General features: G+C 36.3%; 2 protein-coding genes across 2 annotated transcripts; both read right to left on the reverse strand.

Annotated features, from left to right (window-relative positions):
• Positions 1-6,206: 6,206 nt before the first annotated feature.
• On the reverse strand, positions 6,207-10,899 carry LOC108667636. The gene is made up of 5 exons (XM_018154679.2): positions 10,587-10,899; positions 8,687-8,847; positions 8,165-8,359; positions 6,561-6,627; positions 6,207-6,356 (listed from the first exon to the last, which is right to left on the reverse strand). Exons 1-5 carry the CDS (start codon positions 10,741-10,743, stop codon positions 6,289-6,291), a joined length of 648 nt encoding a protein of 215 aa, XP_018010168.1. The 5' UTR covers positions 10,744-10,899; the 3' UTR covers positions 6,207-6,288.
• A 7,370-nt stretch (positions 10,900-18,269) lies between these two features.
• On the reverse strand, positions 18,270-19,164 carry LOC108667637. The gene is made up of 2 exons (XM_018154680.2): positions 18,950-19,164; positions 18,270-18,744 (listed from the first exon to the last, which is right to left on the reverse strand). Exons 1-2 carry the CDS (start codon positions 19,157-19,159, stop codon positions 18,514-18,516), a joined length of 441 nt encoding a protein of 146 aa, XP_018010169.1. The 5' UTR covers positions 19,160-19,164; the 3' UTR covers positions 18,270-18,513.
• Positions 19,165-19,558: the final 394 nt, after the last annotated feature.

Genomic DNA, 19,558 nt, shown 5'->3' on the forward strand with positions numbered 1-19,558 from the left:
AGTGAAGTGATGCGCGCACACAATCTTATTTGAGCGATGCTAGCTGCTATAATATTTTAGTCAAGGAAACTCGGTTGAATCAAGCCTCGACAAACACTCAATCTTTAAGCCATGAAATATCCTTGTTCCGTATCATGGAACACGCATGCACTGCAAAATGATTGATTTTTCCTGCTCCTTTCACTGTCTCAGATAAAATATACGGTCGTTTTATTCACAATCTGTTAAACGATGCGGCTATTAAATCCTAAATTTTCAGGCCATTGGATTGATCGGCATTGATAAAAAAAATATCGGCTTTTTCGAACTGGAAATTATTGATTTATTTGGATAAAATTTTCCCACCATTAATAATTTTCGTCGTTCTTCGTTCATTTCTGTTGGTTCAATTTCGTCTGTTGTTCATGTATTCAGATGCTGAATTCAAGTTTCGTAGTTTAAGTAGGTAGTATAGTCGCAGATGGGGTAGGAGGATTCATGTACCATCATTCCATGCAGTCACATATCCAGCATATTGACCACAATATAATTCAATCATTATCTTCGCCAAACGAGTAGTTCACTTGTATTTATTCACCTGAACAAGCCTTAAGTGTGGTTAATTTAACTTCAACCGGCACAGCATAAGCAATTCCTTAACTTTATTACTTTATTACTAATTACTGCTTCACTATCTTTTTGTTTGATCTATCTATCCTAAATAAATCTATTTATTTTTTCTTAAATTTATTTACGCTCTGTATTTAATTATTCTATAGTACTCTATAGAAAAATCAATGATCAATTCTTTTTAAACTCAAGTTTCATTTTAACTGTGAACAGTCTCCAATGCTTGCCGAGGAAACGTTCCCTCAGCTAGAACTCGCGTTCTTCACCTTTTTCTTTACTTTCCAAAGCTAAGTCTTCAACTATACTTTTCTATTTTCCATCTAGAGCACCTTCCTTTTTCTGACTTCTTCATTATTTCTAATTTGCCACCTTCTAACAGCAGGAGCACTATAAGACACATCAAAATCTTAGGTTTGTCAATTTTGTCTATCGTTTCTGTGTAATTATTTGAGTCATGCCCGTGATTGTCTCTCATATGTAGAATTTATCCCGGCTGTTGGTTAAATTAGTTAATTTTCTTTACATTATATTATCATATCATGGACTCGCAGGTGACGCTATATTTTGCTGCAATCATCTTTACTGCAAGATTGAAATTGCATCGTCCTTTGTGTATATATACTCCAGTATATAAATATTTGAATTCAGCCTCCTTATAAGAAATGCCCGATCAACGCCAGTTTAACTTTCATATTTTCAATTTCAAAAAAGTATCAGCTAAATCTATTTATGCTCTATATTTTGTCATATTGTGTGTCAATCATAATTCAACACATAATTTAATTTATTCACAATAATGCGTCACGAATTGTGTAGGTTATTTGATTGATGTTGAAATCTTATCCTTAAGCGTCATTAAACGATTTCATTTCAATGGAAAGATAATTTGTACAAATTATCTTCTGTCTCAGACAGCTTTATCGTCACCGGATGAAGTAAATGCCGACGAAGTAAAAATTAATAAGGCCTATATTCTAAGCTTTGTATTCTATCATCAAAATAGTGATCTATATACATTTTTCAAATCCGTTTGTACAATAGTTCGTGTGTATACTCAAATATATTATACGTTTCAAATTTGTTTGTATAATCAATTTTATAGGTCGAAATAGCGTACGTTGAACATTATTGCATTTATGCAAAATGGACTTCATCGCAGAATGGCTTTCATAGAAGTATCTTATACGTTTGAAATCCGAGAGGAATTACAATAGTTACGTCCTAAATTGCTGTGAGATTTCAAATCTAGTGATTATTCTGAAATCGATCTTTAATTATAAATCAAAATTCTGCTAAGCCTAAATTGCGTTCAATACCAAACAGTTTCGGCGCTGTTCATGGCAATTTAATTAAGAACCACACATGCACTAATATTAATTAACAGGTTTGTGTATAGGATGAAGGATGCAAGTTTAACCCTCAATGATGCAGAATAATTGAAGGTTGACTTTCATCAGGAAGACTCCAGTGTTGTAGTCTACCTGCAATAGGCAGCTTTAAAATGACATAGAGCCGTGTTAGGTATTTGGATGTAAAAGAACACATCGCTTGTTCGGTTGCAGTAATTTTTTCAAGTTACATTTTTCTTGGCACGACCTTCTTTTGAGGCGTCATCATCGTAAAACAAAGAAGCCAGGGGGCATTTAATTTTTTCAGCAGCGTCACTACTGCAGCCGGCGTGATTCACTCCATATGCTTGACTTCGATGGCTTCACGAACGTCCCTGTGATTATTTTATAGGGCAACATTGGGCAGCGCGCCCCCCCTTTTTTAAACTTAATTTGTGATAAAGTTTTAATTGATACGAGGTGGTTCTTTGTTTTGTTTAAAGGTACAACTAATGAGGATTGTATGATGTGAATTAGACGCCTACAGATTTATTTAATTTTTAATGAAACACTATTTTGTAAAAATTGTCAAAATGGGCCCATTGCCCCAGGGGTGGGGCAATGGGCCAATGGGCTTGGAGCAAGGCGTCCACCCTTGGTCCCTTTACCTCAATTGCATATTTTTCGTTTAAAAATGATAAAACAACACTTTACAGTTGAAAATAAGAAAATTTTAATAAAAAATATGACATTTATTCATTTATTAACAACTCAAAAAAATCATATCCTTAACTTGAAAAAATATACTCTTGGCTAAAAAAATCAATAACTGACGTGAAGAAAAATAATTCATTGACACAAAAATATATATCTTGACTTGAAAAATATATCATTGCGATAAAAAATTCGCCCTTAACATGAAAAATGTATCCTTGACTAGAAAAAATATATTTAGTTGATCAGAAAAAAACATCGTTCCAGTTTCGTCCATAATCCAGATATTATGTGCAAAGAATTCGTACTTATAATCGTGATTTCAGCCAACACCATAAAAACTCATCAACTTTTGGCTCATTGGTGTTGAGTGAAATCAACTTTTGGCAAGGCAAGAGTCAATAACTCGATAAGGGGTCATAAATACGCATAAAAACTAGAAACTAAACCTGCTGCCTTGAGGCGGCAAATTAAAAAATCATGCAATATGAAGTGTAATTTGTAATTCAAAAAGCTAGTCATAGTTTTGAAAAGGTCATTGAGACAAGTCTAATTATGTATAACACATGACTTCACCATGGGCGCTTTGCCCCGTGACACGCGTGGGCCCGTTGGCCTACTAGGTATCATTTCAGTTTATATAGTGTCAACATTTTATTTTAAAAGCTAATAGTCTAAAGTTGATCTAAAAATTATCCCTATAAATATTACTTTCAAAATATAATTCACAGTAATTTCAAAAGCTTCATCTACAGTAATCGAAAAAATTTTTATTTAGCAGCAAAAAAATTTTTTATCTGGGCAAAAACAGTTATTCACAAATAACTTAATAACGCAAACACTTAGCAAAACGTAAATCCGTACACTTCATCCCAGTAAAACTGTCGACCGGCGGTAGAGAACACGGACCAATATCTGCCATACTTAGCGAGAAACCCGCTATGGGCCCATGACCCGCAGTGGGCTCGCTGTCCCATGTTACCCTATAGGTCCAAACTTTGCACACTTAGTACCGGTTTCATCTAATGTTTCTAACTGCAAGTGATTGGGAGACATTTATCAGCAATGCAGATGCTTTTTCAATCAAAATCCAATCATTCAACTTCGTTTTCTCGCTCTGCATATTCTTCCACCCTCCGCGAGTTCGGGATTAAATTAAGTCGTTGAACGTACTGATTCCATTTGTACTTGAAAGGTCGCTGCTCAAGTGTAGACTCGATAATTATAGTATTGAATTACAATGGAGACACGTTTCTCCATAAGTAGGCGGGTTCTTCTGTCACCACCATCCTAAATGGTTTTCAAAGCATTAATATATGTTTTTTTTTTTTTGTTACATAACATTGAGCTCGAATTTAGTCAGTGCTTCATCGAAATTTTCATAGTAATTGTAAGTCGTTATTTCTGTTTACCAGTCAACTTCAATTGATTTCACCTCTATCATTATACCTTATGGACAATTCTTAGGGTAAATAATTCAAAATAACTTAATTGAAATGTTCCAGAAATCGTGTTTCGTAATTTCCTACTCTTAGAGAATTATTTTACTTTAATAACTAAGCAGCAGTAGTTCGTAATTTTTCGATGCCTATATATATCGATGACTTCGATGCAAAATCATTAAATCATAAGACATGGGGCGGAAGGTTACAGCTCAGCTCTTATTGCAGTAGCAGTTTGTTGCAGCTTGACAAATTGGACCAGTTGAACTCACGTCATGCTTTGAAGAGTCGGGAGCGGGTGACGTGGGGTTGGACGTTCGCTGCTGTTCACAGCATAAACATTTTAGTTGGAGCAGCACCCAAATTTTCCTGTTGCCCTTTCGATCATTTTGGTATCGAAAGTATTGACTAAACTGTACAAAGTAATGGTGTAGTAAGTTGCACGTTTCCTACTTTCAGTGATAAACCGAAGATGAAGCTTGACCAGCTCCGACGTCGGCTGGCTTCTTACTTCTTAGTATCTGTCAGCTAGTGTATGAGCTGCTTGATCCCAACTACATAACATAACATAGTGATCTCGGCGCTGAATTGTAGGCCTGATGTGGCCTGTCGCCTGGCCACACACAAAACTGGCGTATTGCTTCCTCTCTATCTTCGGATTCCACTCTTACGCCGAGGTAAGTCATGGTGTACACACATGAGATAGTGCTAGGATCAGAGATCGTTGAATAATATGTCACATCTTAACTAAGTACTGGTTTTGCATTTTTTAGGCATTCACTGATATTTTTGTTATTCTCGCACCCAGCTCCACTCTTTTTCTGCATGCGATTTATCATATTTTTGTATACCATTTAACTCGATATGTTTTCAATTCAGCTGCGGTCATTTGCGTTTAAAATCCCTTCCAACCGAAATCCTCGCTTTTTAGCCATTATAATTTACATCCGGCCATTGGTGGGCGTGTCAGGGGTGTCAACTAATCCGAGCGCGGGAGGTGACACGACCGGGCATCTGAATGTCGTAGGACGGTTCGTCACTTAAAGTCAACCGCGAATGTATCGAATATCCTGCTTTATTTTATTTGCTTCGATTGACTATCGAAACGAAAGATATTAGTGTTAACCGAAAACGATTGGGATAGTATTTTATTGAGTAAATTTTCAAACATTGGTGAAATTCCTGCTAGTCTCGCGATACTAGGAGGAGGGGTTATTCATCAATATTGCATTCAGTTAAACGTTGCACAAGAAACCATCATTTTCTATTGTGTACTCAACTTTGCATTGTTCACTTGACATGAGATCGATGCGCGAACGTATCCTGAACCTATTTATTGTCCACCTTCATTGTATTATGAACTTGAATTGAGAAAGGTACGCAAATGTGCCTATTGTGCATTTTATTCAGTCATTCCAAAGCCTAACTCTTAATCTTAAAGTTGTCACTCGACATGCCGCTATCTCTCAAAAACGCTTGGGTCATAACCAGAAATTCTTTTACAATTTTACCCTAAGATGCTTCACAAACAATTCCCATGACGTGGCGTTGCGTTGCTTACTTCATCGGAGGGCTCAAAAAGTCATTGCGGCAAGTACATTTTATGGTAAAATATCAGTAACGTGAATATTAAAATGATTTGATTTCTTAACATAAAATTTGCAAAGAACTTGCAAGCAAAGGAAATTACAATAAAATCCATTCAATTACAACAACTGATGATGGTGCTAGACTGCTAAACCTTGTCAACGAAAATGTGAGTGTTTTTTCTGCATTTTATCTGCTCTCAAATTCTTCTTCAAGAGCGGAATTTTTGTGAGCAGTTATAACCTCAGATTATAGAGGTAAATTTCATTTTGGATATTTGTCAGCTTCAAATATCATTCGCGTTCTTTTCATGCCTTGAATATACTTTAAATTATTTTTTAGTTCAGGATGCAGTTTTTGACCAGTGTATACGCTGTATTAACAACCAACTATCATATGCATCATCTCATTTTAAAGCTTACACAAAATCTTCAGAATGACTTGATTACGACTTCAAATTAGACCGTGCAATCCAGCTAATGGTGTTATTGTTATCCAAAATTGGGAGTTCCCTCTTTTTGACGTTTGAATTATCCAACACTTCCGGTTTGACGAAGATAAGGTCATGTGAATTAGGCCTGTTGAATTCCATGTAGTGTATGTATCCTTTAGACTTCATGAGGTCTATCAGAGCAGGCTTCCCTTCTGGGATGAGGTGGTACTCCACGGATAAAGTCTACGGAAAGTAATACACATGACAGCGACGAATCCCTATTTTTCATTAAATTAGGTATCCTTCAATCTCACATGCACACTTGAAACGCAGTGCCTGTTCGTAAATAAGTTCTGAAATGTATGATGAATAATTTTTAAGCGTTTGAATGTATTCACCAAATCTAACTAGCAACATTTGATAGAATATTTCAAGTGAAGCATTCACCTTGATATCGAGCTTGTCCCAGGGGATGGACTGCAGGACTTTGTACTCGGAACTCTCGACGTCGAGGCTGAAGAAGTCGACGGTGGTGGTGCCCAGTGCGAGCAGGAACGAGTATACCGGAAAACATTTTGCAATGCTCAGGTCCCATGGGTACCCAATTTTGTAATAATCTCGAAAGTGGAATATGTCTCCTTTGGTATATTCGTTCCTGAACACTACCTGAAATTATCACGAAATTAATTGCGAGAGAAGAAATGAGTACAATTTTTTATAGCGAGATTTCTTTTTGTTGATATTCACTCATGTAATGAGTAATAAAAATACATATTTATTTTTTTTTTCGTTCTAATGCTTCCTGCTATTTATTCATTAACATTTGCCTTGATTATTTTGAGTTTAGACGGCGTCTTCGTTACACATTTTCTTGAATTGTTCGTTAATTTCGAAGCCTCGCATTGTCAAATATTGACTTATTACGATGATTGTATCTGCCGCTCGGTGATTTTGATGAAAAGCCAGTTCTAGATGCTGAGTTTACTCTCACGTGCCTTACCTTAGTCGCTGCTTTAGTCTCTCCGATGCAAGCATTAGCTGAGTGTACTTTTCGATTTCTTGACAATAATTTGTTAAAGTTCCTCGGATTTGGTTCTATCAAGACCCCGGTCCAGTTGCGTTGGATTTCGAAAAATAGAGTGTGGCTCATAACTTCCCCAGTATAGCCTCCACTCTCGATGTAAAAGCCGTTCCGCTATGTGAAGAGAAAGGATCATTTTAATTAAGCTGAGAGAAAAGATGAAGATCTTTAAGACAACTACATTTTAAACCTATTAGCTTCTGAGTTGGTGTGTCGATGACCCCAACAAGGTATGCCTCTCGAAATGTTTAAAATTCTTTAATTTCATTACTTGGGCTTTTTGATCCATAAAATTTTAAACAAATACAAAACTTTGGTGGGAAGATTATGTTACCTTGTGGTTTAACAGTTCGTCGACCGCTTTCGGCTCAAGTCTGACCTTTGCAATGTCAGACTATCTCCATGTAAGATCTATATTTACATTACAAACTATCTGTGCTTCATATGTTTCAAGTTTAAGTAATTTGTAAATTCTCTGGAAATTTATATAAGGGCAAGATTCCCACAAACGCTCCTATTATGAATTTGAAATATAAGGAAGGATGATTCCATCTCTCACCACTATCCTCCATGCAGGAGCATATCTTATGCAGGAGCATATGTTCAGTCTTAAAATGCCTAGTAAACTACGGACCAGGCAATAAGTCCAGCAGCTATCTCAATCAATCGTAGCCCCAAAAAAACGTGGGTCGGGCTGTACGTTCACCATCAAATTTCCAAAATTCGTGTGTTGTGTGCTTTTCGCTTTAATCATAAATCTGCCCGATACACGTTTTTTGGGGCAAGTCATAATTTATTTTCTACTTTTTAGTCCACAAGAAAAACGTGTTTTTAAAGAGCTTTTTTAAGTATTTTATAGATATATTATCAATGAATTGCGGTATCTAATATGGATCGCTAATTTACGACAACCACTTTATCCGCCAGGAGGTGACGGTGGATTGGTGGTGTTCTCACTCATGTAACCTACCTTGGCTGCTGCTTTAGTCTCTCCAATGCACGCATTAGCTGAGTGAACTTTCCGATTTCTTGACAATAATTTCTTAAAGTTCCTCGGGTTCGGCTCTATCAAGATCCCGGTCCAATTACGTTGGATTTCGAAAAATAGAGTGTTGCTCACCACTTCCCCCGTGTAGCCTCCACTTTCGACGTAAAAGCCGTTCCGCTGTTGGAGATAAATTTGTGATAGGTCGCCATTAATAAGCCACACTATCAACTCAAGCATGAGGCGGACATTCTCCAATGGGTTAAAATAAGAAATTCTTATGATCTCAGACTATATTGATGTAATCTCTATGTATTACTGACTATCTCTGATATATATGTTTCAAGTTGGGATATTTGTCAATTTTCCAAAAGGAGAATTGGCAGGAATAGATTTTCATATTCGTTCCTATAATGAATCTAAACTATTAGGTGGATAAAAATGTATAATATATACATATATAAATATAGAATAAAATGTACATATATATAAATATATAATAATCACCTTGTGGTTTAACAATTCGTCGACCACTTTCGACTGGCCGTCGGAAGGATCGTGGTTGACACCATAGTACAAATTGTAGGGCTCGGTGGAGGGAGGCACGATCACGTGCTGGCGGATGTACTCGATCAATCTCGCGTCATCCGCTTCTAGACCCGAAAAGTCTAAAAAAATTCAACAGATTTATCTATTCTCACATTGACTTTTCAACAATTTTTGCATAGAAAGTCGACTTATTACGTTCAACAAATCATAGCGATTAATATTCGTACCAGAGTAATGAGCTTTCTATTTTCCCCTCAATTAGATTCCCTTCGACGTGTTATAAGGCCGACATTTGTGTGTTTTTACATGCACTTTTCCGTCTTTGTTTATACCATGAAGTAGGCACTCATGAGGAAAAATTCATTGCTGCTCTTCTTTGCAACGTCATTAACCTTGGAGGCAAAGTCCTTATTTTTTGTTACGATCCTATGTAAAATTTGGCACGAAATAGCGTACGGGAAAACCACCAGGAAAAAGATGAGTTTAAATACAGCCATGAAAAAATTTACGATAAGATGAAAAAATATGTATCTATTAACTTTCTTATAGTGTATCCGAGGACAAAGTTATAAAGTATAAGCAAATCAAACATGATGTCACATTAGCACGATTATTAAATTTTCAAATGTTTTTGAACAGAATTGCAAAAAGCTGTCGACTGAGAAACAAATTGAGATAACCGTTCCGCGTTTTGTAAAAGAACTATTTGTTTGATGCCATTTTTGCTAGATAGTTGTTGCGTTCGGTTTACTACCACAGAAAATGTAATCTTTCATTTTAGTAATTCAGCTCACTCCCCAACAAGTTTATTCGAGTTTCTTCCATACATAAAATATTTCGTTATTTCTAACAGTTTCTCGTTCACAATGCGCTGAATTTAGGCTTAAATGGCAATTTTACAAATCTGTCTTTTATTTCACAACTTCGAGCTTACTTTATTTCAAATTTTATACTCGTGCGATATTTTATAAGGTTTGCTTGCCAACCACAATAGCTCATGCATTGATGGATGAAAAACATCTCACTCGAAAATTTTGGCTTGATGCATATTCATGAAATGTAAAGACTATCCCGTATAGCTTTCACTGCGAGCTAACTAAACTCCGTGTTATAATAACTTTGTTATATAATAAATTATTTTTAACTGGATAACGCCTACCTTTGAAGCGATCACAAAGATTGGAGCAAAATTACTAAGATGGGTAGTTAACGATAACATTGTACACGTTAAAAGCATGGCGGAAACACGAATGGATCACAAATAATCATTACTTAACGTTAATTTGTACGAATGACTCTGTGTCATTTACAGTTGATCAACTGTTTCTTTGGTTTTTTACAAAGTATTTTTTAATCGAGTTGTGATGTCGCACTTAGTTGACGGGACCGGAGGATGAAGGTTCCACGGGTCTCAATCACCATCTTTTACTCAACATAATTACGATACACAATCAGCAATGTATATTTCTGAACTTGTTGAATACGTATCTAAACATTTAAACAAAATAAACATGTTTTGGAATAAAGTTAGCCAAGGATTTCCTTACTTGGAGAACCCCGATAAAATTGTGCATTGATTTCCGTTTTATCGGATTTGACAAATTTTCACGATAATTTTTTTAAGTGTATAGTTATCGTACTCGTGTAAAAAAATCACTTCTAACAATTTAACATTCCATCTATGTTAGAATACGAACTCTAAAATTAACCATCATGTAATTCATTCAAATCTTATTAGGTTTGGACAAGTCAATGGACATAATCAATTGCTTTACGTAAAATTAAAAAGTTAGTGAAAAATTGGCTTCACTTTAGAATGTTTAACGTAACATTTGTACTTTCATGCAAATCATCTTACCTTCATCCTCAGGCGGCGCTGCCACAGAGCTGACCAGTTGGACAAGATGCGCGGGCTCGTATAAGCTAATCAGTGAGAACAACCCGACGCAGGATAAAAACAGAATGCATTTTACTGTAAAAGATCTCTGCACTAAATATGGTACAACCTTCAACATGATTGTGATGCTGATATTATCCAATACGCCCGTAAATTAGCGAATACATATGGGTAAATATCTCTCCGGTGATAGGATGATCCTTCGCATGAAATGAACTTGGACCATTATCTGCTAACCAAATATAAATTACAGATATATAGGTGTGCCTGTCTTGGGTTCGGAAAGGTAAGTGAGGAGCGTCCTGCATTAATGCCCTAGCAGCCTTCATTAATTATATTGGTGGACGAGGAAAGTTTGAAATGAATTGAAGCAGCCGCCATGTTTTGCTCGAATTATCAAGTTGTGGCCTATCAGGGTGGAAAAGCAATGTTTTCCCGGTATAATAAACAATTATTTATGGTAAAATTTAGATTGATCTTGGAATACTTTTTCCGATTTTATTTTTGCTGTTTAGTGAGAACAATATCAGCTAAAAGCCGTAATTTTCCATTGATACTTGTCATAAAAAGTAAACTTTTTGCTGACGAATATGCCGAACTCATTCAANGAATCGTCAGCTATGGAAAGATCGGGTTCCAAAGGCCGGATCCCCTGTGAATCATGTCACGAAAAGTTCAAGAATCGGCAACAGGCCATGGGCCTATTTCTTCAACGCCGACACTTCTATTCTATTCTATAATCACCTTATGATTTAACAATTCGTCGACCACTTTCGACTGGCCGTCGGAAGGATCGTGGTTGACACCATAGTACAAATTGTAGGGCTCGGTGGAGGGAGGCACGATCACTTGCTGGCGGATATACTCGATCAATCTTGGGTCATCCTCGTTCAAACCAACGAAATCTGTAGCAATGAAAGCAATAATTTCTTAAAACTGCGTCATAAAAGTTATACTAAAATAGTGCTTTAGTGCTTATTTTATGCTGCTAGAATATAAAATTCAAATAGCGAAAGATTTTATTTTTTCTACGATGGACTGTTTTTTGGTATTGCATTGATGATTGAAAAAACTTAATCTCTTTCATTATTTTAAGCTCTTAAACTTAATTAAACTCTTTAATTATTTTTTGGTAGTTTATTAATTTTCATCGCAACAGCGAAAACTTACTATCGACATTGCCCACTAACTTCTATTCCGATAACAAATCATTGGACTTTATACAAAATTTTTAATTTAAGAATGAGATTCGATAAACAAAGCAAATCGTCTTACCCTCATCCTCGGTAGCCGCTGCCTCGAAGCTGATCAGTTGGGCGACCTGCGCGGGCTTGTATAAGCTGATCAGCGAGAACAACACGACGCACGATAAAAACAGAACACATTTTACTTTGAAAGATCTCTGTACTAAACATGGTACGGTTATCAGCATTATTGAGGTGCCGCTTTTCTAAATGATCTCACGATTATTTCACAGTGCGTGCAAAATAGCGGATGTGTGTATGTGGAATATTTGTTTGCTAATAAGATTATTTTAAGCATTAAATTATTATTCTATAGTACTCTATAGACAAATCAATGATCAATTCTTATTAAACTCGAGTTTCATGTTTACTGTGAACAGTCTCCAATGTTTGCCAAGGAACACGTTCCTTGTATATATATACTCCAGTATATAAATATTTGAATTCAGCCTCCTTATAAGAAAGGCCCGATCAACGCCAGTTTCACTTTCATATTTTCAATTTCAAAAAGTATCGGCTAAATCTATTTATGCTCCATATTTTGTCAAATTGTGTGAGTCAATCATAATTCCACACATAATTTTAATTTAAGGGGACATTTAATTTTTTCATCAGCGTCACTACTGCAGCCCCCGTGATCCACTCCAAATGCTTGAGTTCAATGGCTTCACGAACGACCTAATGATTATTTTATTTAGGTCCAAACATTACACACTTTGTACCAGTTTCCCCTATTGTTTCTAACTGTAAATAATTGCGAGACATTTATCAGCAATGCAGATGCTTTTTCAGTCAAAATCCAATCATTAATCTTTGTTTTCGCGCTCTGCATATTCTTCCATGCACTCTCCGCGAGCTCGGGGATAAAGTCGTTGAACTGACTTCATGTGTACTTGAACATCGCTGCTCGAGTTTGGCCTCGATAATTTTAGTATTGGATTAAAACGGAGATACGTTAATTTCTCCGTAAGTATGTGGGTTTCTCTGTCATCACTCTCCTCAACGGTTTCTAAAGAATAAATATGTGTATTCGCACTTTAATAACTGAGCAGCAGTAGTTCGCAATTTTGAGATGCCTATCGTCTATCGATGACTTCGATGCAAAACCATTACATCCTAAGACATGAGGTGGAAGGTTACAGCTTAGCTCTTATTGCAGTAGCAGTTCGTTGCAGCTTGACAAATTGAACCAGTTGAACTCACGTAATGCTTTGAAGAGTCGGGAGCGGGTGACGTGGGGTTGGACGTTCGCTGCTGTTCAGTGCAATAACATTTTAGTTGGAGCAGCACCCAAATTTTTCCGCTGTCCGAACAATCATTTTGGTATATAAACTATTGAATAAACTGTACAAAGTTGTGATGTAGTAAGCTGTACATTTCCTAGTTTCAGTGATAAACCGAAGACAAAGCTTGACCAGCTCCGACGTCGGCTGGCTTTTTAGTATCTGTCAGCTAGTGTATGAGCTGCTTGATCCCGGCCGGCGTATTAATAATAATAATAATAACGGTTTCTGCGTTTTATAGGCCGTAGGCCTATACCTTGTTTAAAAAGGTATGTAAAGAGGTAAAGGTAAAAGGTTTAAAGGTATGTTACATCTGAACTAAGTACTGTTTTTTTTAGGCATTCCCTGCTACAGTATTTTTGTTTTAATATCACGCACATATTCTCGCTCCCAGCTCCACTCTCTTTCTACATGCGATTTATCATATTTTTGTATACCATTTAAATCGATATGTTTTCAACTCAGCTGGGGTCATTTGATTTTAAAATCTCTTCCAACCAAAAACCTCGCTTTTAGCCATTATAATTAACATCCGGCCATTGGTGGGCGTGTCAGGGGTGTCAACTAATCCGAGAGCGGGAGGTGACACGACCGGGCATCTGAATGTCGTAGGACGGTTCGTCACTTAAAGTCAACCGCGAATGTATCGAATATACAACTTTCTTTTATTTGCTTCGATTGACTATCGAAACGAAAGATATTAGTGTTAACCGAAAACGATTGGGATAGTATTTTATTGAGTAAATTTTCAAACATTGGTGAAATTCCTGCTAGTCTCTCGATACTGGGAGAAGGGTTTATTCATCAACTACTGGATTCAGTTAAACGTTGCACAAGAAACCATGCATCATTTTCATTTTCTATTGTGTACTAAACTTTTTACATTGTTCACTTAACATGAGATCGTTGCGTGAACGTATCCTGAGCCTATTTATTGACCACTTTCATTGTATGATAAACTTGACTTAAGAAAGGTGCGCAAATGTGCCTATTGTGCATTTTATTCAGTAATTCCACAGCCTCTTAACTCTTAATCTGAAAGTTGTCACTCGACACCCCGATATCTTTCTAAAATGCTTAGGTCACAACCAAAAATTCTTTTACAATTTACAAAAGATCGGGTTCCGAAAAGTACAAGAATCGGCAACAGGTCATGGGCCTATTTCTTCTATTCTATTCTAATTCTACCCTAAGATGCTTTACAAACAATTCAGATGCTTATTTCATCGGATGGCTCGAAAAGTGCTTGCGGTAATTTATTTTCAGGAAAATATCAGTAACATTAATATTAAAATAATCTGATTTCTTAATATAAATTAGCCAAGAACTTGAAAGCAATGAAAATTACAATAAAATCCATTCAATTACGAATACTGATGGTGTTGCTGGACTGCTAAACCTTGTCAACGAAAAATTGAGTATTTTTTGCCTTTTATTTGCTTTCAAATTCTCCTTCAGCAGCGGAATTTTTGTCTGCAATTCTAACCTCAGATAGTAGAGGAAAATTTCATTTTGGATATTTATCACCTAAAAATTTTGTTTGAGTTTATTTATTGCCGTGAATATACATATTTTTTTCTTCAGGATGCAGTTTTAGACCAGTGTATACGCTGGATTAACAACCAACAATCATATGCATCGTCTCATCTTATAACTCAGGCGGCGCTGCCACAGAGCTGACCAGTTGGACAAGATGCGCGGGCTCGTATAAGCTAATCAGTGAGAACAACCCGACGCAGGATAAAAACAGAATGCATTTTACTGTGAAAGATCTCTGCACCAAGTATGGTACGGTTATCAGCATTATTGAGGTGCCGCTTTTCTAATGATCTCACGATTATTTCACAGTGCGTGCAAAATAGCGGATGTGTGTATGTGGAATATTTGTTTGCTAATAAGATTATTTTAAGCATTAAATTAACTCGGATCATTGCCTGCTAACTAAATAGCGGCTACAGAATTGTGTGTGTCTGTCTTGGGCTCGCAAAGATGAGTGAGAAGCAGCCTGCATTAATACCCGAACAGCCTTCATTGTTAACATTGCAAGGCAAGGAAGACTTCGGATAAATTGAAGCACCCGTTGTGTGTTTTTTTTCAAATTATCAGGCGTCTATCTACGTCCTCTTAGCTTCTTGAAACTGTCCGGCCACCAGCAAAAATCTTTATAAAATTCCCAAAAACATCCCCTAAGTTGCTATAATAACAATACTCACGACGTACGTGGAAATGAATTGCCTCCTTTCACCGGACAGAGTAAAAAAAAATCATATGAATTACCTTTAGCAAGTTTATTTTCTTGTATAAAAATCAGTAATACTAGTATCGAAATAATTAAATTGCACAAAAATATGATTAGCTAAGTATGTGGGGTGTTTTTAGAGTAGGTACCGTTTTTAAAATTACGGTGCCACAGCGTAATTAATCTGCTGGGCGCCATGTAGCCACATCTGTTGGGAAAATCCAGACGCCATTACGAAACCATCGAATCGAGTCTACATTTGTTTACCTGATTTTAATATGCATCCACCTACTGAGAATCCCACCGAATGCGAAGTCTGTGCGTTTTTAGTGCTCAAAGTTTCATATTAGTTGACATTCATCGTTATATCAGTGAAATGTGAAAACTTTAAGGAATTGTACAGAAATGGGTTACAGGGTCTTTAAAAATTGCTGCACAAACATTCATGCTGAGGAACGAAGGGACAGACTTTCTGTCATTACCGATAATCTGATTCAAACACTAGACTATAAAGTTAAAGAGTACAGACGATTCACATTTTCGTTCTTCTAGCTGTAAAGTTTCCTGTCGTCTAAAAAATTTTCGTTCATCACGAAATCGTCTAGTCAGGTTGCGGAAAGATATTTGCCAATGGCAGACAAAAGCACACAAGCTGGTGCCAAGATACGATAAATGCCGCAACGTTAATGCGAATAATGTACAAAAGTGGAGAAAGGTATGACTGAAATGAATTATAAAAAATTTTTGTTTATTTTTTAAGCGAAAACGGTACTTCTTTTGAAAACACGCTTCGTGTTTAAAAGCGAAAAATTACTACATATTCCCCATATTTCCTTTTATAAAGTTATGATGACAGCTCCTTCACCTGTTCATGAACGCATAGAATAAAACCTATACTAATCAATAAGATGTCTGAATTGACCCCTAACTGATTAAGATACAAATTACCCTATTAACCGATCAAGTTATACGAAGCAGTAAAACTTTATTGGTCAATCTTAGTTGTAATCTTTTCCGTGTGAATTCAGTCGTTCTATTAATAAAGTTTTTTACTGATGATGTAACTGAACCGCGAAACCTTGTCAAGGAAAATATGATAGTGTTTTCTTTGCATTTTTTTACTTCTAAATAAAATTTGTTATAAATTTCGCAATATTTGTAATCATTTATATATTCAGGTATTTGATGAAAATTTCTTCCTTGATATTTGTCAGCTACGTACAGGGGTTAGACAAAACAAGGGAAACGCCTGAGAAATCCACAAAATATATTTTAATATGGTGTAGGTCCACCTTTTGCGGCAATTACACCCTAAATTCTCCGAACTATTGATTCGTACCAATTGTGAATTATTTCCAAAAGAACTTCAGTTAAAACTTCCTCCAGCTCCTTTAAAGACGATGGCTTCTAACTTGTAGCTCTAAAATTGGCAATAAATGCTGGATAATATTCAGGTCTGGTGATTGTGGTGGCCACATGAGATGCTTAACTTCATTAGAATGTTCCTCGTGCCATTTTTATATTATAATTCCAGCTGTATGGATCGGGGCATTATCTTCCTCAAACATGGCGTTCCCCCGAAAACAGTGTTGAACCATTGGATGAACTTGGTCCTCTAAAAATCCTGAATAGTCACAGCTGTCGATTCTTCCACGAAGAGATATCAGTCGTCCACTTTATTTTCAAGAAATAGCACCCCAGATCATCACAGATCCCCGGCATGTTTTACGGTTGCTAGGAGGCAGCCGGGATTAAATGACTCTTTTGGCTCTTTGACTCTCTCCAAACGTATAAACTCGGTAGGAGGTTGGAAATAAGGTAACCGATGATTCGTAGCAGAACATCACCGTTTTCCACTGCTCGAGAGGCTATTTCTGGATGTTTTTACACCACTCCAATTAAACGCTTTGAAGTATTTGTCTTTAAAACCAGAGGTTTTCTAATTGAAGCTCTTCAATAGAATCCAGATTTGTGTAGCTCTCGTCTGATAGTCATTATAGAATCTGGGTTCTGTAGATTTCTATTGAGGTTTGCAGTAAATTTACCAGCCGTGGTCTTTCGATTGTCCCTCAAAATTCGATTTAGGTACCGACGGTCTCTCTTAGACAACTTCGATTTTCGGCCAGACCTGTGCTTTGCCGAGGACGTATTTCCTTCTCTTTCAAAAACAGTTATTACTTTTGAGACAGTACCTCTAGAAACGTCAGGTATTCGGGAAGTTCTGTCACACTAGCACATGCCATACGAGCATAAACTATTTTGGCCTCTTTGAAAATCAGAGAGGTTTGCCATTGATAGGTTATAGGTTAGGTTATAGACAGAATTTTTTTTTTAAATATCTGTGCAAAGATAAAATATCAATTAGCAGCATTTAACAATGAGACAAATAATATGCGTTTAAAAATTACTTGTACAACGCTTTTTTTAAAGACAACACTTTTAAAGAATCCAGTGTCTTAGATGTTACACATATACAATGATTTTCTAATTTTATTTTCAAATATAAAAAAAAAATAAAATCAATTTTCAAATTTTTTATACCCAAAAAAATTTGTAAATGTTAAATATTATTTATTCTGTCAACTGACTCATGAACTGTCTCTGATTTTATGCAAGTGTGCACAATTTCAGATCGATTGGACAGGTAGAAGTGTGTCAAATATGAATTATGAGATTTGTAGAAGACAAAATAATTGTTATTTTTTATATATTTAAAAATATGTATTTCTAATTTTAAATTTATTCTGTCAATTGATTCATGCATTGTCTCCGACTTTACGCAACATCGAGTTTGCAAAACTTTAGATCGATTGGACAGGTAGAAGTATGTTAAATATCGATTATAAGATTTGAAGCAGACAGACAAACAAACAAGATGTAAAAATACGTCAGGTTTTTATTGTTTATAACATGTTCACAAATTACGACATCAAAATATAGGTGATTCTCTCATTTTGCCCAATCCCTGTATATCTTATGGAGTTATTTCGTGCTACGAATATAATTGAAGATATTTTCTGTTCAACGATAAAATTCGTGAACCGTGTCTGTTGTATTGAGAACTGACTCTCATTTACATCCTCTCCATGTACAGCTTACACAAAATCTCAGAACTAAATTGATTACGACTCCAAATTTGACCGAGCAATCCAACTAATGGTGTTATTGACATCCAAAATTGGTAGTTCCCTCCTTCGGACGTTGGAATTACGTAACACGTCCTGTTTGACGAAGATTAGATCATGCGTATAAGGCCTGTTGAATTCCATGTAGTGTATGTAACCTTTGGACTTCATGAGGTCTATCAGAGCAGGCTTCCCTTCTGGGATGAGGTTGTACTCCACGGATAACGTCTGAAAGGAAGCAATTCACAAGCATGCATTAGATCCCTATTTTCACAAATAAAAATTGTCTCATCTAAAACACTTGTTTGAAACGCAACACGTTTTTCATATAAGTGATGAACATCTTAATGAATGAATTTATTGCATATGAATTCGGTCAATCGAATTGGCAACGTTTGAGCGAATATTGCATTAGAGCGAGTGCAGGTTTCACCTTGATATCGAGCTTGTCCCAGGGGATGGACTGCAGGACTTTGTACTCGGAACTCTCGACGTCGAGGCTGAAGTAGTCGACGGTGGTGGTGCCCAGTGCGAGTAGAAAAGAGTACAGCGGAAAACATTTAGCGTTGCTCAGGTCTAATGAATCGCCCGGATTGCTTAATTCTTGATGATTGTATATCCTTCCTACGTATTTTTCATTCATAAACACCACCTGAATTGAACAAGATATTATTACTAATAATTACAGAGCAAAAACAATGTTTTTCGTTAGTTTCATGGTCATCTTCACTCATGCTAGGAGTGACAGCCTTATATATTAGTATTTATTTACTGAAACAAAAAATGTTTCATGTCGTGCGTATGCAGGTATGAATATTCCCTTGTAATATTCCCGTCATTTTCTGCTACGTTACGATGCGTCTGCACAACATATTATTAACATAAAGGTAAAAGGTTTAAAGGTATGTTACATCTGAACTAAGTACTGGTTTTGTCTTTTTTTAGGCATTCCCTGCTATTTTTGTTTTAATATCACGCACCTATTCTGCCTCCCAGCTCCACTCTCTTTCTACATGCGATTCATCATATTTTTGTATACCAT

Source organism: Hyalella azteca, unplaced genomic scaffold (assembly GCF_000764305.2).
Source record: "Hyalella azteca isolate HAZT.00-mixed unplaced genomic scaffold, Hazt_2.0.2 contig14173, whole genome shotgun sequence".
NCBI lineage: Eukaryota > Metazoa > Arthropoda > Malacostraca > Amphipoda > Hyalellidae > Hyalella > Hyalella azteca.

What these genes read in the sequence shown, in the direction of transcription:
- LOC108667637 (XM_018154680.2), bottom strand. Translation starts at nt 19,159, where the DNA reads ATGAATGAAAAATACGTAGGAAGGATATACAATCATCAAGAATTAAGC. An exon ending in GGGACAAGCTCGATATCAAG is followed by an intron (nt 18,745 to 18,949) that starts GTGAAACCTGCA and finishes GCTTCCTTTCAG; the next exon opens with ACGTTATCCGTGGAGTACAA.
- LOC108667636 (XM_018154679.2), bottom strand. Translation starts at nt 10,743, where the DNA reads ATGTTGAAGGTTGTACCATATTTAGTGCAGAGATCTTTTACAGTAAAA. An exon ending in ACGAATTGTTAAACCACAAG is followed by an intron (nt 8,360 to 8,686) that starts GTGATTATTATA and finishes TATCTCCAACAG; the next exon opens with CGGAACGGCTTTTACGTCGA. An exon ending in AGACTAAAGCAGCAGCCAAG is followed by an intron (nt 6,628 to 8,164) that starts GTAGGTTACATG and finishes CGACTTCTTCAG; the next exon opens with CCTCGACGTCGAGAGTTCCG.